General features: G+C 40.9%; 1 protein-coding gene across 2 annotated transcripts in view; it reads right to left on the bottom strand.

Annotated features, from left to right (window-relative positions):
* The window catches only part of RB1 (RB transcriptional corepressor 1), an 82,127-nt gene that overhangs the window by 2,609 nt on the left and 52,364 nt on the right, over window positions 1–27,154 (bottom strand). For both annotated transcript variants that reach the window (XM_083796047.1, XM_083796048.1), the window contains 9 exons: window positions 6,082–6,200; window positions 5,449–5,594; window positions 4,632–4,777; window positions 3,821–3,925; window positions 2,733–2,846; window positions 2,479–2,645; window positions 1,535–1,565; window positions 1,059–1,201; window positions 578–627 (listed from right to left, as the gene is read on the bottom strand). In XM_083796047.1, coding sequence (XP_083652173.1) covers window positions 578–627; window positions 1,059–1,201; window positions 1,535–1,565; window positions 2,479–2,645; window positions 2,733–2,846; window positions 3,821–3,925; window positions 4,632–4,777; window positions 5,449–5,594; window positions 6,082–6,200 — 1,021 coding nt within the window. The remainder of the gene's footprint in view (window positions 1–577; window positions 628–1,058; window positions 1,202–1,534; window positions 1,566–2,478; window positions 2,646–2,732; window positions 2,847–3,820; window positions 3,926–4,631; window positions 4,778–5,448; window positions 5,595–6,081; window positions 6,201–27,154) is intronic.

Genomic DNA, 27,154 nt, shown 5'->3' with positions numbered 1-27,154 from the left:
GGAAATGGAGCCGCTTTGTTTTTCATGAGCTAGATTTGAATTTTCTTTGAAAAACATTTAAAAAATTGAAAGAAAGGTTGATCTGCAGTAGACGAAAAGCAGTCTTGGGCATTCGAGTATAAAAGCAACACATAAAATTAGGTACAATTTTCCTGTGCGTATAATTTTCCTCAACTATACTGTAATGACCTAAAATGGCGTTCTGGTCAACTAATGCTGTTGCCAATTACTACTGATTTCTACCTGTAAAGGATCTGTCATTACAACAAATGGGAAAGCCCTGGAAAACATTTAATTCAACTTCAGAAATTCTAGTATTTAGGAAGACCAAGTCATGCTCCTTTTCCTATTCACATGCAATGGCATTTGATAATATTAAATAGCATAGTGCCATTGAAAAGAGCCTTCTGAGGATTTTCACTTAATCATCTCCATTTTTTAATATTAAGTGTAGCAAATATAAAAAAGCAAGCACTGAAATGCTATCAATGTTGAACCATGTTTTTATCTGAGTTGACACAAACTATTTTATGCAAGGCACTCACTGCTGACAAGTTACTGAAAAAATAATACTCACTCATTTCTGCAAGCTTTTGTTGGAACTTGGACTCCTGGGGTAGGTGTTTACTGCAGACAGAAAGCATTTGATTAAAGAGAAGTAAAAAAAAATATATATTTTTTAATGTTTATCCTGATAAACCTAACTATAAATCAGTATTAATTAATTTCAGTGCTATTGCCTTATTTTACAAAGATAAACTATTTTTTTTCCTCCAAAATAAACTCATGAGATGCTTGATTTCAACACTGTCTAAGGACAATAGCATGATTTAGATTTAGCACTCAGCAGAAACACCAGGATGCTGAATGTAAAGGCACTGAATAAATCCTTGCTTTTGACATCATGACACCAAGTGTCCTATTAAGTATTATGCTTCCAGCTCTCATTTAAAATTTTTGAACTTCCGTAACTATAAATGGACGTTGGGATGCATTCTGAAGGGCCTGAGAACCATAGTTTGGTTTGGTTTACCAGAAGTCCAAGAGCAATCTCTTACCTCCCATCTGCTTCATCTTGCCCTTCTATATCAAAGCGCAGCCTCTTCAGTGGCTTAGGAGCATCGCTTACTTCGGCACTGCGTTTTAGCTGCCTCTCACTGTTGCACACCATTTGGTTTATTTTTTGAAACTTTTCGGAAGTCTGAAATGACACAAAAATAGCGAAAGAATTACCAGTAAATCCTGAAACTACTCAGACTTCCCAGATTATCCACTACAATACTACAAGTTCTAAAGCTGCAGCCTAAGAACTCTGCTTTTAAAATGTTTTGCATTTGATTTTAGTCGTTGTGAAAGAAGTCTGAATATTTGAAAAAAGGTTAATAGTACACCCCCTGTAATCCTTGTGCTTAAAAATTCCATGAATTACTACATTAAATTAGAAACACTGGCCGGTTCTACAGCTGTCAGGAGGCTCTCTCATTCCTCCCAAAGTTACACGCATTCCAGATCAGACAAAAATTGTAAAACTCACCCCAAACGACTCTCCGATTGACACCAGAATTCTGCCAAATGAAGAAAACAAGTGTTTTAGATTAAGTAACATTCCGGAATGAGACACAAAAACATCCATTAATTTAAACAGCTTCGCATGAGACATTAACGAGCTCTCTTTCTCTTCCTCTCTGTGCCAACAGTGCAAACACAAACCGTGCTTTGCCATGTTCAGATCATTCATGTTTCCATTAGGGCCAGTGAAAACTCAACTGCCAAACCAACAGTCCCATACAGATAATTAATTAGAAACTGTGGCCTGAAAGAATCAAAGGCCCGGCAGTCCATCCCCTATCAACAGGAGGACACTTCAGTGCTGAGTACCTGATGATCATCCCTTAATTAGATAACCTTTAGATGTTTGCTAATCAAACCCATACAAGACTTCAACCTAAAACATACAATAATTGCACAGTGAATCAGTTGTACCAGTACTCACTTGATCCGACTCTGAAAAGCCCACTGGAGATATGCACGGGCTTTTAATGGTGAGATGGAAATGCTTTTTACAGACAGCATGCCTTTGATTTGCCATCATCCTTATCAGCTAAAAGCTAGTGACCAGGAGTTTGAAATGTTTAGCTAAGTCAACTAAATATTCTGAGCCATCTTGTTCCAAAAAATTATTTTCTCCTTAACCAAGTGTAAAAAATTCATTCATCTTTTATGATCCAGAGTCAAAACCAACAACATTGAAACAACCAAGCCAAAAAACACATATTGGATGCAATTATTTGGGGAGAAAAAAAAATCTTACATACTAACTAAACTGAAACAGAAACGCGCTCAAAGATTCCAAATACAGGACACAAACTTTTAAGCAGAAAAGATAAAAAACACAGACTATTGATAAACTACACCGTGCAGTTCTCTGGAGTCCCAACAACTTCACTTCGCTCAAAGAAATGGTTCCAACCAACATACCTAGACCTCGGAGTCATCTTTGTGGGAGACTGAAACCCATCAGAGAATTTGTATGGGCTCTTTAAGGGTGAGATGTAGATGTTATTGCCAGCAGGGACACGCCGAGGAGAAGTGGAAAACTGGTAAGGGCTGCGAGGAATGTGTGGGATAGGTGACAGAGTAGGAGGCTATAAAATAATAAAATAATAATGTTTTATTGTCTATATATTCCCATTCTATTAAATAAGTAATACTGAACACAGCTAACACCTTACCCTGTTGGAGGCATACTGCAAAATGTTCGTTTTCAGTTTCTGCATAAACACTAAGTTGTAGAAGACTATAATGGAGTCGTACTGTTCTTCCCTGATAAGAACACGTTTGAAGGTCTGCATAGGGTGAGAAAACCATACACAACAAAAAGAAAAAATGAAAAAAAAATTACATTTGACAAACTCATAACACCACTCATAAACTTTGTGGCATGTGTCAGGTACCAGCCTTTGTGACTACTATTTAGAACGTTTTTTTTCCAAACATGTATGAACAGCAGTAGAGGTTCCTACTTAATTAAGCAGCACATCCCTTTCTTTACTGTGAATGTAGTTAATCAGTACTATAACAATGTTTTCCAAATTTCAGCTCCATTTACTTTCACACATCCGATTGTCATTAAAAAAACAAGGCCTTGCTACTTTTGCTACTATGATCACCTTGCAAGGCTAAAAAACTCTTCATTACTCACCTGACATGGATAAAACAGTTCTTCAGGTTTGGAGACAGAGCTCAGGGGTTTAGCCAAGACACACAAATACACTGAGAAAGTCTGCTACTAAAAGGACACTTACAGTTCAAACAACTGTTTTTTGTACTGAAGCAACTTTTTATGTTAGAATCGAGCCTGTAACTTTAATAGGCCTCCCTACACTTACCTATTTGAAATATAACCACATTTCTATTGGAAATATCTATAAAAAGTAATCTATCTCCCCTCAACGGTCAATGGAAGTTAGGTAAATCTAAAGCAACTTAGGTTGCTTTTGAAAAATCTTGTTAGTACTCCATTTGAATCTTTCATCTAGTCTCCAGATAGAACCATAAACTGTTATTTAGTATCTTGAATTAAAAAGGCAGAATGAAGTTTGCCTTCTGAGAACTACTAACATGTTTGTGCAAGATGTTTAAAGAGACATTTAGTATTAGAGCTGGTTTTCTCATCCCCAAAATTGAGATACAATAAAGCATTTGGAGAGTTTGTACTGAACAGGAACATTTGTATGCCTGGTTTTTCATTTTAGACAGAGGAAAAACAATTTAAAAATTTGTTTATCATATTGTATATCATATTAAAGAATTTCCATACCTCTTGGTTTGTATTGGGAAGCTCCTTGTATGCTGAAACTATTATTTTAAATCTAAGATCCACATTTTTTACTTTGCATATGCCATACATGGAACACATCATGATCTATTAAAGAGACAAGAAAAAAACAACTGAAAATGCAGCAAATTAATTCGGGCTTTTCATTTCGAATTTAGAAATCCTACTTTTTCTGTGATACTCTTCTATGCTTTCATGTTTTTAAAACAGAAAGCAATTCTGGCTTCAGCGAGAGCAAAAGAAGCTTTGCTACTGACTTTGAAACTTTCCTAGCAGCTGTTCTTGAAGTAAACAAAAGCAAAAGCTCAGTTTATAAGCCTTCTGTTAGTGACTGTGCTCTGAAAGTCACCGTGCAACTCACCTTCGTAAGAACTTTCAGAAAATGTCAACTACTGTTCCTTCCTTTTCTGTAGGACAATTAACTAATTGCAGCTGGTAATACCTTTTCAAACCCATTTCACAGACTGAAACTTTAGGGTCCAATAACAAAACAAGGCTCAGTCAAATATTTTGTCTTCCCAAAGAAAATCAGTATTTTCTTACACAAATTAATAGAAAATGTGGTCTCTGTTCATTATTTTGAATATACCCATAAATGGTATTTTGAGCATTTCATGGTACTTAGAAACAAACCAGAGATGATCAAAAATACACTTCACTAAGTGCTTAATTTCTGTTATGAGTGATCAATAGAGAAATAAAAGCTCAAATCATAATTTTTAGCAGTTAAAGAATGTGTAAGGAACATTTTGTGCAGGAAAGCCTTTTGAAACTTTTTTTTTTTTAGTGTTACCTGGTCCAAGTGTCTGTCTCTCATAAGCTCATATTCATTTTGCAGTGTGTGCTGGAAGAGGGTCCAGATCAAGGGTTCCAGGTCAGGATGTTCAGAGAGAAGCCGAAAGAACAGGGTACGTAATCGAAGATAGGCCAGTAGATACACTTGAGGGATAGAAAAGAAAAATAAACTGAAATGGTAATAATAGGGGTATACAAAATAAGAGGAACATGATGGAGGATGGATAGCAATTAAGTGTTCACCATCTCCCACTACAAGAGCTATGAGCTATCAAACAAACTAGTTAGGTTCAGAAGAAATGGAAGTGGATACATGGAAGTCCACACTGTACAATACTGCACATATGCCTGTGTCGAATCAAAAGGTCTGGACAAGCATTTGGAAAATGAATCTACTGAGAAGTTATTAAGCAGACGTACCACAGAAAGCTCAGAAAAACCCCCAAGCTGGAAAAAGTCAAAGCTTAGAAAAGCATTCAGGGGAAGCATCACATAAGCTTGCCCAGTTCTTAAGCTTTTCGTGACACCTATTAATGGTCACTGCTGCAAAATGGATATTATGATAGACGAACCCTTCATCTAAGCCAATGTGGTCATTCTTATAAACAGTAGATAAGCTTTCAGCTGAAACTTGGTCTGTAGAGTGCACTCATTAACCCGCTGGCACCATTTTACTATTTCTTTCAATAGCAGTTCAGTTAAGGGTTTGTATGGCCTTTTGCTACATATTTCTATCATTACCTCTTAAGAATGTTGAGCTCCAAAACCAGATAAATGACCGCTTTACAACTTCAGTAAGTATAGAAGCAACAAACCTTTTTTGTAGAACAGAGAGAGGGAGGTAGATTTTTGCGGTTTCTGTGTTTGCGGGCTTGCAGCTGGCTGAGCATCTGGATTGGAAGTAGCACTGTGAGGGTGTCCAGATGCTTTCTTCTTAGGAGATCTCACAGGAGAAAGATACCTGGAGATTCAACTTCTATTAAGCACTTAACATCACAAGATAAAGGAATAATTTAAAATGAATAATACTTGCACGAACTCTTCCCTCTCCCCCCATGAGACTAAATGTATTGGTACTGTAACCAGTTATTCCCATAACAGAAATAAAATTTCAAATTACTGATTAAATACTAATCTGTATTCCTTCTTATTACAGCTCAGAAGAGCAAGAGAAATGTGTTAGTGATAGCACAAAGGAGCTGCATCATCTTTCTCTTCTTCCCCTCCTCTCACAAAACTCGTACCCATCCACTCACTCCACTAACTAACCTCAAGCCAAAAACCAACTAAGGTCAAGTCAAAACCATTTTACTGATAAGGGGACTTGTTTATTCCTAGACAAATAATGTAACAGTTTGCAATTACAAGTTCGATGGGGCTTGGATTTAAATATTAAGGGAGATATTAGCTATACATTTCACTAGACACCGAGCATGCACGTCACTTACAGGTCTGCTGCAGTGTGGTTATGTTGGAGAGGCAGATTTAGAGTGGAGGCAGGCTCAGGCTGATCAGTTTGACCTTCTCGTTCTTTCGACTGCTTGATAAGATCAAACAGAGGTGAATCCTAGAAAAATCACAGTAGCAATACATTATACTGAGAACAGTGATTGGATAGATGTTATTCCTTCTCTAAAAACAACCCCCCAAATATGCTCCTAAACAGAAGATTAATGCTTTGAAATCCTTCAAAACACTCATGCTTTGTCCAATAATACCAACCAATTTTAACTATTAAAATACATCAAACTTTTTTTTTTTCTGTCCACTAGATACAGGTCAATTGCAGAGTTCAGACATGGCTGTTGTATTCTAAAGTCTCTTATTGATTCCTATTAAAAAGCCATTCCTGAAGAGAAAAGTAAATGGCACATAGAGTATGAAGACAAAAGGTCACGTTCTCAAAAAACACATGGGTGACTAGAAGGTAACTGATGAAAGAAAGGTACTATTGCTGCTACAACATCTACCTAATATTTTACATGTGACAGATAACATACAAAACACAGTCATAGCCCATCTAATTGCACCAGGGACTATTCAGATCTCTGCAATACCATTTTTGGATGTGATTTTCCTAGGGCTACTTTTGGCAAGGGCTATAGTCGCTCTGCATCCATTAAATCTCTGCCCTTATGCCCAGCTGGGATCTTAAAGGCAAATACAGCAACCTGATCCTGCTTTGGTAGCTTATCTTCAATATTACCTAGCTTTCAATAGGCAACCATGGTGATGGAGAGAAACTCCAAAACATCAGTTTGATATTAAAGGACATATTTAACTTGAAAAGAAGTCCACACATTTTGATTTTAGGTCAGTTATCTGGACTTTAGGCAAGGCAGCTGGAATAAGCTTGAACTTACTACGACCTTGAATTAAGGAAGCAATGAAGAGAGGATGTAAGTGGAAGGTGGATGGTTCTGGCTGAAGTAACATTAGTACTACTGCTGACAATAGTAACAAACAGCACTCTTGCAGAAACAGAATCTCAGGCTTTCGCCATCTGCGTGTCACGTACAGGGTAGAATTCTGCTGAGACTGCAAGTCTTCACGGGAAAATAATTTGGCATCAAATTTATACCTAATTTTGAAAACACGGGGTTGCTGGCTTCTGTTTTTTACACTTTCTTTAAACAGGACTCTCATCCTTGAGCTGAATGTTGCCTGCCAAGAAGGCAGCATCAGAAGTCCAGAAGCAACAGAACAACATCTTACAGAAAACCAGCTGCCTTCTCAGAGTTGAAAGCAGTGTCCCTAAAGACAGGGCAAAAATAGAAATTCAGCTTTTTCCTCCAAATGGTCTCCTAAAAGCCACAAAATCAATCAGGTCAACACTTTGTACATAAAATGTCATCTGATTGTCCAAAGTCTGTTTGGTCCTACAAATGCATATATTACTAACAAAATGTGATGACACAAATGACAAACCTGTACAATAACAAATACGAACATAGCATGCTGTTAAGCAAGCTGAAGGTGATTCTTACCGGTTTTAATAGTATTAAAACCAGCATTAAGACCTCCTTTTAGTCTTACTTCTAAAAGAGCACTTTCCTTCTGAAGTGTGACAACTACAAACTCAGAGCAACAAGATGAGAGCGGCTTGAGATTTACAATTCTTCACATTGTGTAATTTTTAAATTAGGATTTTGGCAATACTGAAGCAGTTCCATCCATAACAGAAAAACATCAGTTACTGACTCATAACCACACAGTTATTTCTCCACCATTTCTCAACCAGATCTTGGACTGGCTTGCATCATCCTTCCTTGTATTTAGGAATGCACGTGCTTTCTCACTTGTCTCTTTCACTGCTGCCCTTGAGGAAAACGCAGACATGACCTCCATTTCTTATTCTTCTGGCCATTTTGCCTGCTCTTTTTTATTATTTCTAACCATGTCTCACTACACTCTGAAGGATCCAGGTTTCTTTCCCAGAGCAATCACTAATTCATTCTGAAAACATCTCTTGATTCCCTGACTAAGAGTTAATCCCGCTTCATTTGTTTAACATTTTAACTACAATGACTGGAAAGTATTTTTTTAAATAAACATAAGTAGAAGAAAAGGGAATTGATATAGGGTGAGGAAGAGGTCAAGAAATGGAAACTGAAGTCACAGTTTTATAAGTTAGCACTCAAGACCAGAAGTTCTGGGTCCTCTTCTCAACCCTGCTCCAGTTTTCACTACACAGAGTGTGGTTTTATTAATCACATCATTTAATCACAGAATCATAGAATATCCTGAGTTGGAAGGGACCCAAAAGGATCATCGAGTCCAACCCTTGGCTCCACAAAGGACCACCCAAAAATCAGACCATGTGTCTGAGAGCATTGTCCAAACACTTCTGGAACTCCAGCAGGCTTGGGGCTGTGACCACCGCCATGGGGAGCCTGTTCCAGTGCCCAACCACCCTCTGGGTGCAGAACCTTTCCCTAACCCCCAGCCTGACCCTCCCCTGTCCCAGCTCCATGCCGTTCCCTCGGGTCCTGTCGCTGTCCCCAGAGAGCAGAGCTCAGCGCCTGCCCCTCCGCTCCCCTCGTGAGGGAGCTGCAGGCCGCCATGAGGCCTCCCCTCTGTTTGGCTGAACAAACCCAGGGACCTCAGCCCCTCCTCACTTTGCCATTGAGACCCTTCACTTCCTCTGCAGCCCTCCTTTGGGCACTGATAGCTTTATGCCCTCCTTACACCGTGGCACCCAGAACTGCACACAGTGCTGGAGGCGAGGCCGCCCAGCGCAGAGCAGAGCGGGACAATCCCTTCCCTCGCCCGGCTGGCAGTGCTGGGCCTGATGCACCCCAGGGTACGGTTGGCCCTCCTGGCTGCCAGGGCACGCTGCTGGCTCGTGTTCAGCTTGCTGTGACCACAACCCCCAGATCCCTTTCTGGGGGGTGCTCTCCAGCCTCTCATCCCCCAGTCTGTATGTATAGCCAGGGTTGTCCCGTCCCAGCTGCAGAATCCAACACTTGATCTTGTTGAACTTCATGTGGCTGGTGATCGCCCAGCCCGCTGATTTGCCATTTGCCAAGATCTCTGCAAGGCCTCTCTACCCTCAAGGGAGTCAGCAGCTCCTCCTAATTTAGTATCATATGCAAACTTGCTTAGTATGCATTCCAGTCCTGCATCCAGGTCATTTATAAAAACATTGAAGACAACTGGCCCCAAAATGGAGCTCAAGAACCCAACCAGTGACCGGCTGCTGGCCTGGTGTAACCCCATATACTACAACCCTTTGGGCCAGATCCGTCAGAGAACTGTTCACCCATCGCGTTATGCACTTCTATGTCTGTGTGCTGGACATTTTGTTCAGAAGGATACTGCGAAAGACAGCATCAAAAGTTTTGCTGAAATCCACAAGGATTACATCTACTGGCTTCCCTTGGTCAACTAGGTGGTCATAAAAGGACCATAAAAGGTCAACCTTGTTATAAAAGGAAATTGTTTGTTAAGCAGAACTTTCCCCTCGTAAGCATGTGTAGGATGTGACCAGTGACTACACTGTCTTCCAAGAGTTTTTCAGTAACTCCTAGAATAATCTTCTGCATAATTTCACCAGACACCAAAGTGAAACTAACAGGCCTGTAATTACTAGGGTCTTCTTTCTTATCCTTCTTGAAAACTGGGACAACATTTGCCAGCTTCAAGCCAACTGGGACCTCCCAACATTCCCAAGACTGCTGACAATACTTGAGAGAGGTCTCTTAGTGAGATCAGCCAGCTCTCTGAGTACCCTGAGATAAATCCCATTGGGCCCCATAGACTCATATGCATCCAGCTGGAGCAGCAAATCCCGTAGAAATTCAGAGCTGGCTGAGAGTTTATCATTCCTGCAGTCACAATCTTCCAACTCAGGGTATCCCAGGGCCCATCACCAGTGTTAGAGGCGAAGAAGTCATTAAACATCTCTGATAATGACTGAATGAGAGGAGACATGGCAGCTTGCTACCTATGAAAGGGATCTGCCGACTTCTAAATGATTTTCCCTGTTTCTTTCCTCCTATTTACTAGCATTAACATTCATTCAATCTCCATGCAAATCAATCTGATGCACTAAAAAAGCAGAAATTCAACTTAAAGAAAAAAATTGGTTTGAGTTGAATCAGCTCAGAATCGAGCAAACAAAGCCAGAACAAGCATTAAGAACAGTCAAGGCAGCAACGCTAAGGTTGGGAACAAAGCAGGAAAGAGCAGAAAACAGGGAGTACAAGATCTCCCACATTCGCTGACAACAACCTGTTAAATCAGCTGATTTGCACATGAAACTTTACCCTATGGGAATTTATATGAAAAGCACTGCTTTCCATCAGGTAGATGAAATACAGTAAGCAAGAAGATATTCGTTGCATTGAAAAATCTACTTATAGAGACAGAGTAGTAGGACACAGCAAGCCCAGTACATCTCCTGGCTTCCCAAAATTCTCATTGACCTGGTGGTAAAATAAATAAATAAATAAATAAAATGTGTGGCCATAAATGAGTGGTTGTCACATCCCAGCTGGCTTCCAACAGCAGAGGCTGGCTGGCATGAGCAATGGTGGGATGTGCTAAAGCATTGACTCAATGGGTTACCTTGGGCAAAAAGCACAGTCACCCGTGACCTGACTGCAGAAACTTGGTTAGTAATGGGGCTGCACGAGGCAGGAAAAGGTTTTAGCTTTTAGACCTGTTGAAATGAAAGGTGAGCATCCTGACAATCATAATTTGCGCTTTATGGTTGAAAGCGCTTTAGGTAAAGCCATCTGTGCTCTTCTCCCAGGGCCATCCACCACTATTACTTATGGCTTTCCAAGTGCACAGCCACACGCTGCGAATGAAAAGTAGGTACTAACCGCATCGACAAAACCAGTGCCTCACAAAAAAACAGAGACGATGTTGAAATACACAGATGTGAGTTTTTGCAAATGCATCTATCCTCCACCCTACAAAACACATCAGCTATTAAGGGCTTAATTATAACCCTGTCTCCTTCCTTTATATACATAAACATGAAAAATACTTTTATTTAGTGAATCTTGAGCTTGCAGTCATTTTTCTAGGCCAGAAATTACCCAGAGCTTATCAGTGCTAACTCTGTTCAGCTTCAGTCACACTATTTGGTATTCAACAATCTACCTCTCACTCGAATGAACAAAATATGATGTCAATAACCAGACAATTACCAGTCCCCTAAGTAAGAGTCCAAAAAAAGAACTTTAACCCCCAGGTCCAGCTTTATCTAGCAGGAACGTTAATCAGTAACTCGTTTCTAAAGTGACATTATTCACACTATCTTTTACAAATTTTATATTGCTTTTCAAAGCTTTTAAGCAGTGCTTCGGGTCAACAGGTCACCTCCAATGCATTCCTTTCACGTGAAAGGAGTTTTGCGCAATTTTTACCTTAATGCTAAATGCAGCCACAGAATAAATTTTACTAATAAAACGTGATGCTGCTTTTCCTTTGAGACTTCCACATGGTAGCTAGCCAAGCCCCATTTTAGTGGTGCGAAAAGGAAGGAATCAAGTAACGGCCAAGATTTCTCTGGGTCAAATGGCCATTGGCAGAGGAACCAAGAACAAGACAGAAGTTTGACTCAGTCCCCTCTTACACTAACTAAAACTCTGCAAAACCAAACAGTGCATTACATGGGGGTTAGTTCAGGAAGCCTCTACAGGATGCTTCCCTGCGACAATACCTGCACCACAAGCCTTTACGGTCATTTTTCCACAGTCTTCAAGCTCATTTTCTGGACAAAATACACTGAATTTCTTGTTGGCTAACCTTTATTTGGCTATGATGAAATACAGGATACACGGGTGCTTCACAGCTTCCTGATGTTTATATCAGCTCTGTCCCAACTCCATGTTTAACGGACTTTGGTTTCCATGAGAAGATTAAATGAATGACCTAAAGCCTTAAATACAGAGAACAGCTACCCTGGGGTTTGGGTGTAGTCCACTGATTATAAAGGAAGGCCCCGAGCAGCTTTCCTCTCAGGCAGTGTTAATTAGCAGTTTACAATATTTTAAGGTCTGCTTTTCTCTTTATTTTCTACTGCTTTACACTTCCCTTCTTTACAGTAATTTTCTAGTTGGTTTTTAGTTATTTGCCCGTAATATACCTTAATACAACGTTTATCGCTAAATTGTGCATCTCAATGCCTAGCAACATTGTGGGGTTTCTTGGTTTTTGACAATCAACACCACCACAAATTATTCAAATTATTGAGTTAATCAATACAATACATAACATTAAGAAATGTTTTTCTTCATAATATGCTAAAAGGTAGATGTGATTTTGTATGGCAAAATAAAGCTAATTTAGAATTGACAACCTTGGAGTGAAAGGACAAGGAGCAGATGGGAGCTATCAACTTCCATTCCTCTTGTCCAGGACAGAATTACATGCTTAGAAAGCTGACTTCTGTTTGCAACTGCGTTTTCAGAAACATTACACAACAACTGGTATTCAGAATTTTGAAGTAATTTAGATCTGCCACACCAAAATATACTTCAGTCTACATTTAAAGAGTATTGCCATGAAAAAAATGCAAGATTAGGAACTTTTAATTTCACATATATGTACACATCTCCTACTAGATGAGCTGTTTATATAAATTATGATCCTATTAGGTCTTGTTATTACAAAATTTATTAAGATAACATTAACGACTGCAGTGTTAGCGGTGTAATTCATTTAAGAATATTGTCAGATCTGCTTTTAACTCTTTAGAACAACTGTATGTTTAATACAAGTCCTCCTTCTAACTTAGGGCTAGTATAACACTGGTTTACAGAACAAAATGTTGTCATCAAGCTTTGTGATAATCTCCTTTTATCTAAATACATAATGGACAGAGGAAAAAAGGAGAGAAAAAACAATGTTAATTAGTCCTGGTCATTTGAGAGCTCTATTTTAACAGGCTTTTCCTCCTCACACAAAAGACTTGGAAAGTCATAAACTACAAAGAAGGTGGCAAGCACATACTGACAGCATTTGCAAATCACGCAAACTCCAATTATTTGAAGTCCTTGACAGAAAGCACATGAACAGCTGATCTGAATGTGGGTGTCCTAGTTCCAAGCCTACTAGGAACTTTCAAGTCCAGTTCTCTCATGTTCCAGATTCTCATTAAAAAAAAAGTACTGCACCATAGAAAGAGCAATTGTTCTGACACTTGGAACCCCTCATGGAAACTTGGAACTGCTTTAGAGATCCTGCTGTAGATAGTCTCTAGCATACCTACATGCATATTAATATGAAATCAAGCATCTCTAATGGGAGCAACTGCCATTTCCTACAAAGAGGTACTTGAAGGCCCAATGAAAAATAAGCTCAGATATCTTCAGTTAGAGAAGGAAAGCCAGGTTGCCACAAGCCATTCTTCAGAAGATGGCTTTGTATGAACCAGTTCTCTATGTTTCACAAAGCTGATCTGTGAATGTCTATGGGGCCACCTCACTACAGGATGTAAGAGCATCACCAAGATATGTTTCCTAGAAATGGAGAAGGATGCATGTGACAACTTCTGGGAGAGCACCACACATGCATCTTCCCTTGAAATTAGAAGGAAGGTGCGAGAAAAGATGTAAAAACTCAAGAAGTGTATCACATATGAGTGGTTGGAAAGCTGCCTGGCAGAGAAGGACCTGGGAGTATTGGTTGATAGCCGGCTGAATATGAGCCAGCAGTGTGCTCAGGTGGCCAAGAAGGCCAACGGCATCCTGGCTTGTATAAGAAGCAGCGTGGCCAGCAGGTCTAGGGAAGTGATTGTCCCCCTGTACTCGGCTCTGGTGAGGCTGCACCTCGAGTACTGTGTTCAGTTTTGGGCCCCTTGCTACAAGAACGACATGGAGGTGCTCGAGAGAGTCCAGAGAAGGGCAATGAAGCTGGTGAGGGGTCTGGAGAACAAGTCTTACGAGGAGCGGCTGAGGGAGCTGGGCTTGTTCAGCCTGGAGAAGAGGAGGCTCAGGGGCGACCTTATCGCTCTCTATAGGTACCTTAAAGGAGGCTGTAGTGAGGTGGGGGTTGGTCTGTTCTCCCACGTGCCTGGTGACAGGACGAGGGGGAATGGGCTAAAGTTGCACCGGGGAGGTTTAGGTTGGATATTAGGAGGAACTTCTTTATTGAAAGGGGTGTTAGGCATTGGAATAGGCTGCCCAGGGAAGTGGTTGAATCACCATCCCTGGAGGTCTTTAAAAGACGTTTAGATGTTGAACTTAGTGATATGGTTTAGTGGAGGACTTGTTAGTGTTAGGTCAGAGGTTGGACTGGGTGATCGTGGTGGTCTCTTCCAACCTAGACGATTCTGTGATAGCAAGATGAACAGTTGACAGGCACGATTAGATATCAGGGCTGACAGCTGCTTTCAAAGTAGAAATAAAGTCAAGCTAAATTTTAAAAAGTGAAACAGGACTCAAGCAATCTTCTAGCAATCATTTTTTTCTTCAGTTTTTAAATGTTAACCATAAAGATGATAGACCTGTTGTGTTAAGAGTGACTAATACTATTGGTATGTGTAAAAAATACTACACAGACAGATGATAGTACTTTACAAATATGAAATCTACTGACACAGCGATTGCTTTGTACCTCTGTAAACCAATCAGCAGTTGAATATTGAAGAGAAAAAATGAACCATGAGCATCAAGACTGTTCTTGTTTGCCAAGGCGGTGAAACTAGCTTTTGGAAATATTGCTTTAAAAGGAGTTTGGAAGAACAGCCTTCAAACAGAAATGCGTCTTTATTCAACTACTTGGTTTAAAGCACTCAGAACGACCATGGGAAGACTGCTGCTACGTGGCTTGCAGTAGGCTCCTGCATGGCTTTCTTCAACAGCTTTTCTGCTCAACGCTCACCTAACATACACCCCTTTTTATTAATATATATATATATAGTTACCTAGCAAGCCTTTCAATATTCAGCACATTAAAACCTTAACTACACAATGCTCTAAGTCAGCATAAGCCAGTATTGCACCAAAAGACACAGTCCCAAACCCCTCCATCACCCTGCTCTGTCCTTCCAACTATACCCAACCTGTCTTGTTCAAGTAGAGTTGAGTAACTGCATGTTGAAGTGGACCAGGAGCTGTGCTTTTTTCTGTTCTGCTGGTTTTTCTTAATTTTCGGCAGGGGACGCCTTAGTTGTACACTCTGAGGTGCTCTCCTATTTATGGCACCTTATGGCAGTGCTGGTGTCTGCATGGGGTCAAATGAAGAGACAGAAACGAGCAGCTGTAGGATGACATGAGACAGCATCTTTCAGTGGCAGTACCAGGGTAGAGAAAGGGAAGTCATGCCTCACAAATCCCAGGATTTCTCCTCTAAAGTAATAGAAGCCATCTGTGAACAGGATGATCCTGCAGCCAGAGCGTGTCCTGGTGTGGTGGTTTTACGTGGGTGGGCAGCCAAGCTCCACGACAGCCGCTCTCTCACTCCCCCTCCTCAAAGGGAAATGGGGAGAAAATACAATGCAAAGGGCTCAAGGGTTGAGACAAGGATGGGGAGATCCACAGGCAAAAGACTCAAAGTAGATAGCAAAATTTATTGCCTATTACTAATAAGCTAGAGAAGTGAGAAACAATCGAAAGAAGAAAAAAACCTTCATCCCCATCCACTCTCTTCGACCTCCTCCCCCTGAGAGGCACAGGGGGATGGGGGCTGTCGTCAGTCCCTGACACTTCGTCTCCACCGCTCCCTCACAGTCCCTCCCTGCCCCTGCTCCACGCGGGGTCCCTCCCACGGGATTCTGGCACCCCCAGGCCCCTGCTCCTGCGGGGGCTCCTCTCCACGGGCTGCAGCTCCGGCCCGGGGCCTGCTCCTGCAGGGGCTCTCCATGGGCCGCAGCCTCCTCCAGGCCACATCCACCTGCTCCACCGGGGGCTCCTCCACGGGCTGCAGCGTGGAGATCTGCTCCGTGTGGGACCCATGGGCTGCAGGGGGACAGCCTGCTCCACCGGGGGCCTCTCCACGGGCCGCAGGGGAACTGCTGCTGCCTGCCTGGTGCACCTCCTGCCCTCCTGCTGCACTGACCTGGGGGCTGCAGGGCTGCTTCTCACTCCTCTTTCCCAGCTGCTGTTGCATGGCAGTTATTTTTTCCCCTTCCTAAATCTACTCTCCCAGAGTCACAAACAACATTGCTCATGGCTTGGCTCTGGCCAGAGGTAGGGCCTTTATCTAACCTGGGGCAGCTTCTGGATTCTTCTCACAGAAACCACCTCTGTGGCCCTCCCACTACCAAACCCCTGCCACTTAAACACACTACACCTGTTCTCCATGAAGGCTCCTTCAGGAAAGGCTCTTTAAAAAGTGCTGCCAGGGGGCAGATGGGAAGGCAGACTAAAAGAGAAATATCACAGGCATGAATAGTCTGTTTTCACTGTGGAGAGAGGTCATCGTTGAAGCTTCACACTCTCTGCTGAGACAGCAGCTGTTTAACTTTCATTAAAGATGGGGAAAAGGTGGCACGACCAGGAAGGAAAGGCTGCTACTAGCAGCACAAAATGCTCAATTGTAGGTGAACCAAACACACTGCAAAAAAAATCTCACTAGTTTCAGTGACTGGATGATAAAGTTGCCATGGTACTTGTTGATAAAAGCGAAAATAATGAACAAAAATTACCCTAACTTTGCATTCACTAGGGCTCTGTAATCACTATTATTCTATGAGACATTTAGAACTAGCGTAATTCTGAAAACGCCAACTCAATGCTCAGAAGTCAAAGTGTAAAGAATTATTAGGAAAGTAATAAAAGTTACCATTGTGCCAGTACAGTAGTAGCCCGTGGCAGGATATGAGGAGACATTTCTTCCCAGAAAGAGCAGTCAGGCACTGGGACGGGTTGCCCAGGGAGGTGGTGGAGTCACCATCCCTGGGGGTGCTCAAGGAGAGGCTGGACATGGTGCTTAGGGACGTGGTTTAGTGGGTGACACTGGTGGTAGGGGACGGTTGGACCAGATGATCTTGGACATCTTTGCCAACCTTAATGGTTCTGTGTTTTTATGGTTCTGCTGGACATCATCACTGTAAGTGAAGTTGTAGTCTAGTCCTGCACATAGTTTTCCCCACAGCAACTGCCACAAGCCTCTTCCAGATGGATCTTTGGTCTGAATTGGCAGTGCTGCTACATAAACAACCTTATCTGAAGTCATCAGCATGTTTATTGCCTAGCTCCCCATTGTAGCCAGGCTTCAGTATGACTAATTCTTGGACACACCTTATTTGTCAAGGTTTTTTAGGCAAAAGCCAAACGTCTCAAAGACGAATCGAGCTCCTACCAGTTCCCCCCCAACACTCAGCACAAGAATTCGCATACAATTCATAAACTAAAACGCACCCAATGTGAGCCGTTTGACTGTCGGAAATGGTGATGCATCATCAGTCAGCAACAAAATGTCCTGCCAAAAATCTTGAGGTTGAGAACTGTATCAACAACCTTCAACAGTAAGAACACTGCAGGGTGTGAAGACATTTTTGGGAAAGGAAGTAGAGAAGGCATGCTTTAAAGGACCATTACATTAACCAACAGCATGCAAGTATTAAGAACACAATATTTCTACGATTATTATACATGAAAAATGATTGCACTCAGAAGCAAAATAGCACTCAAGCACTTCCTTTCTTCATTATTTTGGGGTCACAAAGTGCCCATTTCTGTAAGGAGAATAAAGTTATGTAATTACTCTAGTAAAAACCAGATTGTTACAGTACCATATCGTGCTAAGTTCGCTCTTCCTGGCCGTTTCATTTCTGACTGACTTGCACAGTCACTGTTCCCAGAACAGTTAACCAAGAGTAGCAGTTCCAGGAATTACTTGTCTGAGTACAAGTGCAGACACGAAATTCCCCTTACTTCTCTGATCTTCTTCAATCCAGCAAAATACTCTGAGGTGATTACAAAGCAGTGTCAAATGTGGATGAAAATAAGCCAGCATAATGTCATGCTGATGAAAACATGCAACCTCAGCCCAAGAGTGAGCCTGTTACCTCGTTTTCCTCGCAGCCTGTGCTGGGACACACATCACAGCGCATCAGCTCTGCCTTTGGATGAGGCATTCCCAAGAAATCATCATACTGAAACCTCTAACTTCAACTAGCTGCTCAAAGCCCAGCTGGCAACACGCATCTTTTTCCATGAAAAAAACATTTAACACAAATTTCCTTCAGGTACCAACAACATGGCATCTCTTCTAGATCTTTGCTTAAAGCCAGTAATTCAGTTTCAAGTCTCATTTTCTTTCCAGTTTCTCCTTAGCTGGACAGATTTAGGCACAACATATCACTAATAACTTCTAAGCCAGGTAAAGCAGTTAAGGGTGCTGAGAAACTTTGTGGACAGCAGTTTTTAAAAGCTGGAGGGTATCTTTTAACAGAGCCAAGGATTTGAGGAATTATGAATTGAATAAAACCGTAGACAACAAATAACCTGCTGAGAATGTGGATGTCTAAAATGAGTTGCAAATACAGTAAGATTAATCCTGTAGAAAAAGGAGCATTAACTGGGAAGAGTTACATCTTCTGAAACCTGTAAGAACAGACTGGTGTACGATCCTGAGAAGCAAAAATTACTGCAAGCGCTCTGCAATAGACTTCATATAGTTTAAGTAGAAAAAGGAGGTAAAGAAATTGGAGTTCCAAAAGCAACCTGATATGTCGTGTTTCACATCAAAATGCAGCCACACAAACATGAATACTGTTTTTTATGCAACAGATTTAATGACTGCTTTTAGAAAATATCTCCATCTGCAAAAATTTACACATGAAAGTGAAAAGATAAAAACTAAATTTGTAGCAAAGCTATCTTACAGCAGAGTGTAACAACACTCTGGGCATAAATCCATCCTTTATAATGGCTTTTGGTCTTAATTTGAACCTGTACTTCTGTGACCACCATTAGAGAACGGGCAAATTTTAGTTACCTCAGTCCACACCTAGCCTTTGCTCACAGCAGACAAAACCTGGCAGTCATCCTGTTGCGCTCAGCTTTCAAGAGGCATAAGCAGAGCTTCTGAGCACCCAGCTGACAGGATTAGCAAGACGTCTCCAGTTAAACACTGCTGCCTTACAAGCACTTGGTTAACGATCAGATAAAATAAGATACAATGGAGGTAGGGAGGAGAGTGCTGGAAATGAGCTTAACATTTTAAAAACTCCTTGGGTTGGACTAGATAACCTTCAGAGATATCTTCCAACCCAAACTGTTCTATGATGCTATTATTAGTCAGTCTTCATTAAGAACACATTCCTCCCAGTCTGAAAATAAGAAATTCAGTTTTCATAGTACGATACAGAACAGTATAAAAATCAGAAAAACATCCCCAAACTTCTCAATAACTTGTCTGAACAGATCTGAAACAAAACCTTGGAAGACACTGGTATCTGTATTCTTTGACGTTGCACCCATTTCACACTTTTTAGTGATTCTGCAAATCTGGTATTTTAACATTTACTTGGTATTTTTCCTGCTGCTTTCTTTGAAAGTTTTACAGCTAATTCTGAAGTGGATATTACATGGTTTGCCACCCAGACTTCTATCTGGTTATTGCTTCACTCTCCCCTCCTCCTCTTGAGGGCAATTTCACTGATCTACAGTATTAATTGGCTTCCTCAGCTACATATAAATGCAGACGTCTATAACAGAAACAATTCTAACATTAGTACATCTACACTAGCTTTTCATACATTTGAGACAAAAATATAACCAATATTGTCAAATGCATGAGTATTGCCAAGAAATGATGGAATCCGAAGTGTCTTACACTAAAATATGCAGAGAATCATAGAATATCATGGGTTGGAAGGGACATCAAAGCCCACCCAGTCCCACCCCCCTGCCATGGGCAGGGACACCTCCCACCAGACCAGGTTGCCCAAAGCCCCATCCAGCCTGGCCTTGAGCACCTCCAGGGATGGGGCAGCCACAGCTTCTCTGGGCAGCCTGTGCCAGTGCCTCACCACCCTCTGAGTGAAGAATTTCCTCCTAACATCTAATCTAAATCTGCCCTCTTCTACTTTAAAGTCATTCCCCCTTGTCCTATCACTCCGCTCACTGACAGAGTCCCTCCCCACCTTTCCTGTAGGCCCCCTTCAGGCACTGGAAGGCTGCTATAAAGTTTCCCCAGAGCCTTCTCTTCTCCAGGCTGAACAACCCCAACTCCCTCAGCCTCCCTTCTTCATAGGAGACAATCCAGAGCTACTTCACGATCCTCAGAAACATGAAAGAAAACTTAATAAAAATGCAAAATATACCTGCTTTAGTATTTTTCTAACAGAGTAAGAACTAACACTTTCCAAAATTAAACCATTATTTTTCAGCAAATAATGTTAAGACATGATATTCAGCACCTCTCCTCATGGCCACAGACAAAAATTTTTTTTTGAAGACTCGGTGAAGGATAGCTCTGGCAAAACAGGCTGGCCGATGGCTGAACATTTCCCCCTCAGGTATTTAGAGGGAAGTGATGCAGCAAATTACTGATTTATACTGCTTTAAAACACTTGGTTTCCAGTTTGCACCATAAAGTCAAGCATAAATGCTTTTCCACGTAAATACAGTGGCCAACTATACAATGTTTGATCGCTTGATGGTATAGGAGACAACTGTTAATTATTACTTGACATAAAATATAAAATAAGCTGCTTTCATTCACCTTGGCAGTTTGGGGGGTAGTGGAAAGAGTGGTTGGATGCTGCCATTGGGAATCATTTGACTAGCAAATAACAGATATGCAGAGAGCTGCAGTAGATAGGTAGTACCACCAAGTTATTGTTGCAAACTCAACACATTTGTGTTTTTTTTTTTTAAAGCTTCCTTGAGCCTGTTAAAAAAAATAGACTAATTTATTTTTTTTCTTAGCTATTTGAATTACAGGAACTAACAGAGTACCATGTAAAGATAAGTGACTCGAGCAAAAACGTGTTTGTAGAGAAAAGTGTCTGAGCGCTGACATACCGAGACAAAAGCAAGTCAGATCATGAGATAAGCCCTGCAGATGGCTGCAAACTACACAAGCCTGTGTTTAGAGCACTCTGAGCACTTCTGTTTGTGTGACTTCACAGGGACTTGGGGCAGCAATATCAATCATATTCAAGTTTTAAAATCACAGTAACAAGAAGGCAAAGACACCATATTTTTTCTCTGAAATATGATTACCAGATCCCCCCCCTTCGCATTTGAATAGCACCAGCGCAAAAACTTCCCTCCCTATGGGGAGGCTTTGTGCTATGCAGATGTGCAGTGGAGGACCCACACACAGCATCCAGCTTTCCTATGTGCAGCCCCCGTTGCCCACCCGTTCTGAAACCCAAAACCAGACCTGGACTTCAAGGCTCCTTGGGAGAAAGGTGAGGACAAGCAGGTGCCTCAGGAGGACGACTTCAGCAGGGCTCACCAGCACTCACCTAACTGGGGACCCAGAAGTAAGGCCACCAGCTGAGAGATGGGAGTAAGGGGCTTGGGTTTTTGGTACTTGAGTACTGAGGAAACGACCCTCCTTTTATATTAAAAGGACTAAATATAAACATTAATATATCCTGAAAAAAGCGACAAATTTCCTGAACAAATTTCATGCCTTTTTTTTTTTCCTGACAATCAGGTACTCCTGAGTGTTTGGAGATGTGTTTCTAGAAATCAAGAAACTTGCATGGCCTCCGCTCTCTCCCTCCTCTGTGCAGCGTTCATTCCTTGACCATTTATCTTGGGGTTGTATTTCTTTTGGCATCTAATTAAAAACTACAGCGCACACAGAAAAGAATGCTGTGACTTTCCCTGAAATAATAAAGCAGTGATGCTATATTACACACACAGCCTGTGTATCAGCAAAGCAGTAAAACTGACTTAGGTGACAAGGTATATGAAATTATCAAATGATCAAAACTTATGTTTCCCCTGATCTCATTAAATTACAAATATCTTGCTGTTTCCACAAGAAATATGCAAAATTATTTGGTAACAACATGCTTTTTATATTCAAGCTCTCTGGATTTTTCCTTGTGAGAAATTCTCAGTCATTTCTAAACAGAACAAAACCCAGGTTTCAATGTTTCTGATGAAACCGCTACGTTTTACAGGTCCTGTTTCGAGAAAATTGAAGCGTTCTGATGCCAGTTTTACTTCCTGAAGTTTCAGGAAAATGAAATTAGCTTCTAAAGATACTTCTTTTATTTGTCCTTCTTGCAAGAAACCTCAATGAAATATATTCCCACAGAAAGCTTAGATTTTGTGAATGTGTTTTCCAGCAAAGAGCATTTCCAACTCTTCCTGTGAGTCTTAGAGTCAAGATCCAGTGTCTCTTTTAGCAACTTCAATATAGGAGCATACTGATCAGGCTTTTGAAGGCATTATACTAATTTTAAACCCTGGTCACACTGTGAACTAACATTGCATATGATTTAATCAAAATATTTGAGTACTGTTACTGAAGTTGCATACAACCATGTAGAATTTGGTGCTGTCTACTTTCTGTGAGCTTGGCAAGTTTGGATGACTTACAAGCATCCTCTCACCATAATTAATTTTAAACCACCAGACATACAGAAGATTCCCAAAATATTTCCCTTTAGCTCTCCAACTCCAGAACATGTAAAGGTCACACATTATGTGGACAGAAACGCAATCTGAAGCCCGTTGAATTTTACAGCTTCTCCTATTATTTGCACTTGAAAAAAACAAACCCAAACTGCAGCTTAGCCATTTCTCCCAAACCTACCTTTCACGTACTTTCTATTCTGCTTATTTCCTAGCAAAATAAGCATGCTGTTCAATACTGAAGCTCTGCACATTCAAGCTGTATAGACATGGAATAAAGCTTACCTCTCCCAGGCACGAAGACTTCAGCAACACCTATAACCTTTGGCACAGCTACAGCAACTAAAAATGAATTCTGACTGACAGGTCTATGCAGGAAGCACAGTGCAGATGCACTGTTTGAGCACAGCATGCTCAAATGCATTAAATGAGCTGTTTCAGCCCCAGTTACAAAGATCTCCCACATTTTTTCCCCTCCCAACAGCAGCTGAAAACCCTTCTTAAGAAAGGGTGGAGGGCAGAAATGGTTCACCTTTTTAAAGATTAAATTTTATCAACTTTACTACGAATGTGAGCTCTGAGAGAATTACCTTAAAAGAAGCAAAACGTCCATGAAATCAGCAGGTCATGGCCACCATAGATTTTTATTGCATTTAAATAAGGAAAAACTTCCTGCTTCAGAAAATTTGAAGAATAAAAAGAACACTGAAAAATACAAGTTGACCTTGACATTTCAACACTTTGCTTCTGGTAAGGAAGCAGAGCGTTTTCACACCAACTTACTCTAGATATATGTTTAAATTGTTCTGTGCATTCCAGTGTTTTGTTCCCTCAAAGGAAGACAGGCAAAGAACACATGGAAATAGCTGTCAAATGTAAAGGAATGACTTTGTTTTGGATGCAATTTTAGTCACTGCCTTTACTTTCACTGTAGAGAAAATGCCTATTTCTGCTTTTGGCTGGTGTGGTATCTGTTTTGGGCAGCTTCACTGACATCTGTAAAAGCATATAAAATAAAGTGAGAGAAATCAAAGCAATTATGTAACATCTTACAGCCCAACATGCACCCACAAGTGCCCCAAAACAGCAGACAGAAGCCTTATGTGTAAGTGTCTATTTATGAAAATCTCATGCAAGGCACCTCAACTCAATTGCAACAACCAATCAGTATTTGTTCTGCAAAGTAGACTTCTGTATTTTTTTTTTAAAACTTACATATCTAATAAGCTCCTCTTTTGTCACTCAATGTGCATTTTCTACACCTACTCCGAACCAAATGTATCACTAAGCCATAGCAAAAGCAGCAGATGAGTTTTACTATAACCCTCCAATGAAATAAGTGCGTGTAAATCGAGGTATTCCTGAAGTTAGATCCACAACTGACAGACTGAACTTGAATTTCTCTCTGCTGACTTTCTAGTCTTGGTTTTAACCATACACTGCACGAGGTACCTGCAGTATATTTGTCTGTGGCTTTGTAACTGTCTAGATGGTTTGACATGAGCCTGTATACTTTAACCTGACAAGGAGAATAGAAGCTGATACCAATAGAGAGGACTGTCAGCTCAAAGCATCTACCACCCTGACGTCAGTAAGAAAGCTTCCAGCATCTTCAATGAAGCAGATTGGGTGTTTGGCTGTTGTCCTGAATCACACCTCTATCAACCTCAAACAGCAAAGCACGACGATGGGCAGTATGTCCATGTTACTGTGCATTTTTATCTTCCTTTGTGAAAAAATCAGGCACACATTTTTCTTTACTATGTTATAGACATCACTGTTTCAAGCCATTTACATTAAAAAAATTATAGGGTGCCACACCAGAAACACAGATCTCACTCTGGAGCTTAGCAGAGGCTTCTAAGCATCGCATGGCCAATATTAAGTTAACATCAGTCCAAGAGCAGAAAGAAAAGGAATTTGAAAGCCTCAAAGTCTAACACCCCACCACAACACTCACTGCAAAGTTTCACAGTTGGCTTAAATCAGTTTAAGTGCGCTGGTACTTCTCTAAACTGCACTCGAGCATCTGCACTTCCTGCTCTGTCCCTTGCTTTAACATTAGCACAGCTACGACTACGGCAATTATGTGCTTGTTAGGATTAGCATAAAACCAAATCATTTTCCTCATTCAATGGACCGCACGTAAATACGTACAGCACAGGAGAGGAAACAGGACTGAATGGAGGGCAGTCTGATTACTTTGAGCAACAGCCCACATTTAAACTCAGTTAATCATGAAAACCATGTCCTCGGTTGCCTGGTGCACGGAAATACGAGAACCTAATGGATTCAAGAAGTACACAGTTAAGATAACATTTGTAAGCAGATGTAGGACCTTTGTGGTCTTTCCTAAATAATGGGTACTTAATCTGCTCATTCTTACCCTCGTCCTCATATCAAACATTTTTTTCTTTAAAAGTTGATGCAACTGGTAACTACTGAAACCTGGAGCTAATAGCTTTCAAAACTACTGCTTCTACCGCAGATTTGAAGGACCTGCATGGCCACGTTTTCTTTTTTTTCACCTCTATCAGTACACCACTAAACCATCACAGATAGCAGCTGAGAAAGTTTGACAAAACCCAGAAACATAAGCAACTGGTACACATGACAGCGCATGCTGCCCGCCGCCACCCAGACCTCACTCTGACCTCTGTGGTCTTTAACATTAGCACAGATACGACTGTGGAAATTAAATATTTGCTCGGATTAGTTTTAAACCAAGTCATTTTCCTCACTCAGCAGAGCACTTTTGCGGTCTAAAAGTACCTGGGGGAACCTACACCCCACTGCATGGATGGCTCTCTGGAAATTGCAGAGGCAAGCTTCTGCTCTCGATGCAGATTTCTGAGCTCAGGGGCGAGGTCCCAGTCTCCCCTCTTCTGACAGGGTCACTCCAGTACCTCCCAGAATGGCTCAACTCTTCCAGGAGGTCTGTTAAGAAAGACTCACATGACAAAAACCGGTTCTGTCATGACAAATGTCTTTTCAACCAAGCTTAAGACCTTGAAGATGCTTATCTGATGGAAAAAATGTCGTCTTTAATTTACATTATTTTGTAATGGTTTTGATTGTCCAACTCCATTATTTCCAAGATATCAGCAGAAAAAAAAATCATGTGAGAAGCACATCCTTTGTCCCTCCTCCAAAGCATTGACATGTATTCTTACCTTGTAGGTCTCCCCTCATTGTCACACTGAAAATGTAACTGCCAAAAGTGTGCAATGCGACGTGTGCAATGCAACAACGAAATTCATAAAGCGCTGAATTTGTTTCAGCAAACTTCAGAAAAATGGGCTGGGAGGAAAAGAGCAGTTGTATGGGTAAAGTCAGCTGAAGGACCTCTAATACTGTTTACCAGAACTAATGACATGCTACATAATCATTTAAGTGATCTTATGATGCAGAATTTAAAGAGGTTATTTGCTGACTTACGCTTTCTTTAGAAAGTAATCGTTCCTCATGTTAATCAAGTCCGAGCTGTGCTTTTTGGCAGCAGTTCTCTCCAGACAAGCATTTTCATGTCAGTATTTATCTATACTAATTAGCTTACCAGCTTGAACAACTCTTACGAAACGTTTTTCCCCCCCTAACTTCTTACATTCCAGTTTTGTGAAGGAAAGCAAACTAATTCTATGTTTTTTTAAACTGTATGAATGCACATAAATCTTATAGAACAAGTATGACAAATTCTTTCAATAGCTTCATAATGCTGTCCTTTACAGAAGAGAACAGGAATGTGACTGCAGGCTTTGAGCTGCCGCTGACAAGCAGAGGTTAAAATCCTCTCGTATAAAGGCAGAGGCCTCCGCTGTGTCAAAACTGCAAGAGGCTGCAAGCACTCGATCCGGTGGCTGCAAGTAATTTGGCATGGAAGTGAAATATGTCTTTAAGACCTACACGGATAAATACCAGTTATCCTGACACGGAACCCAGTCCTGGCAAGAGAAGAAGAGAGGCTGGGCAAAAGCTTAAACTAAAGACCTGAAAAATAACAAGCAATTATCTTAGAAACTAAATAAATCATAATCTTCTTTCTACAAGTTCTGCCCTACCCCATTTCATCCTGTACGTTTGGAAAAGCTTCCAAAATAATTTCTGAAGCATCTTCCATTTCCTTTCCGTCATTCCTAGGATTTGCTTACTATGGCAGTTGATTTTTTATTTCTTTCATCAAAGTCGTGTTTCTGCACTTGCAAAGTATTTTGAATGCAACTTTTGTCATTAAACGTTTTGCAAATTTCAGCCAATTCCAGTTAAAGTCTGAATTTCTAATCCTATGGTTTAGAAAGTATAAACTTGAGTAGTGCCAGAATATGTTATAGTCTTAGGGAAAGCCATTTTACTTATTTCTTGTATATAAAATGGAGAGAAATCTCAACTACCGACAAGATTTCAGCTGTACTTGCAGAATGGTTGGATAAACGTCCACCCCTTTAAACCATTCAATCAAAAGCTTGAAGCTTGAAAAGATTTGAAGTTGTTTAACCACCTACTAACGTACTGTACT

The sequence above is a fragment of the Anser anser genome, assembly GCF_964211835.1.
Source record: "Anser anser genome assembly, chromosome: 1".
NCBI classification, from domain to species: domain Eukaryota; kingdom Metazoa; phylum Chordata; class Aves; order Anseriformes; family Anatidae; genus Anser; species Anser anser.
Note: the sequence above shows the minus strand (reverse complement) of the source record. Positions and strands in the feature narration are given on the sequence as shown.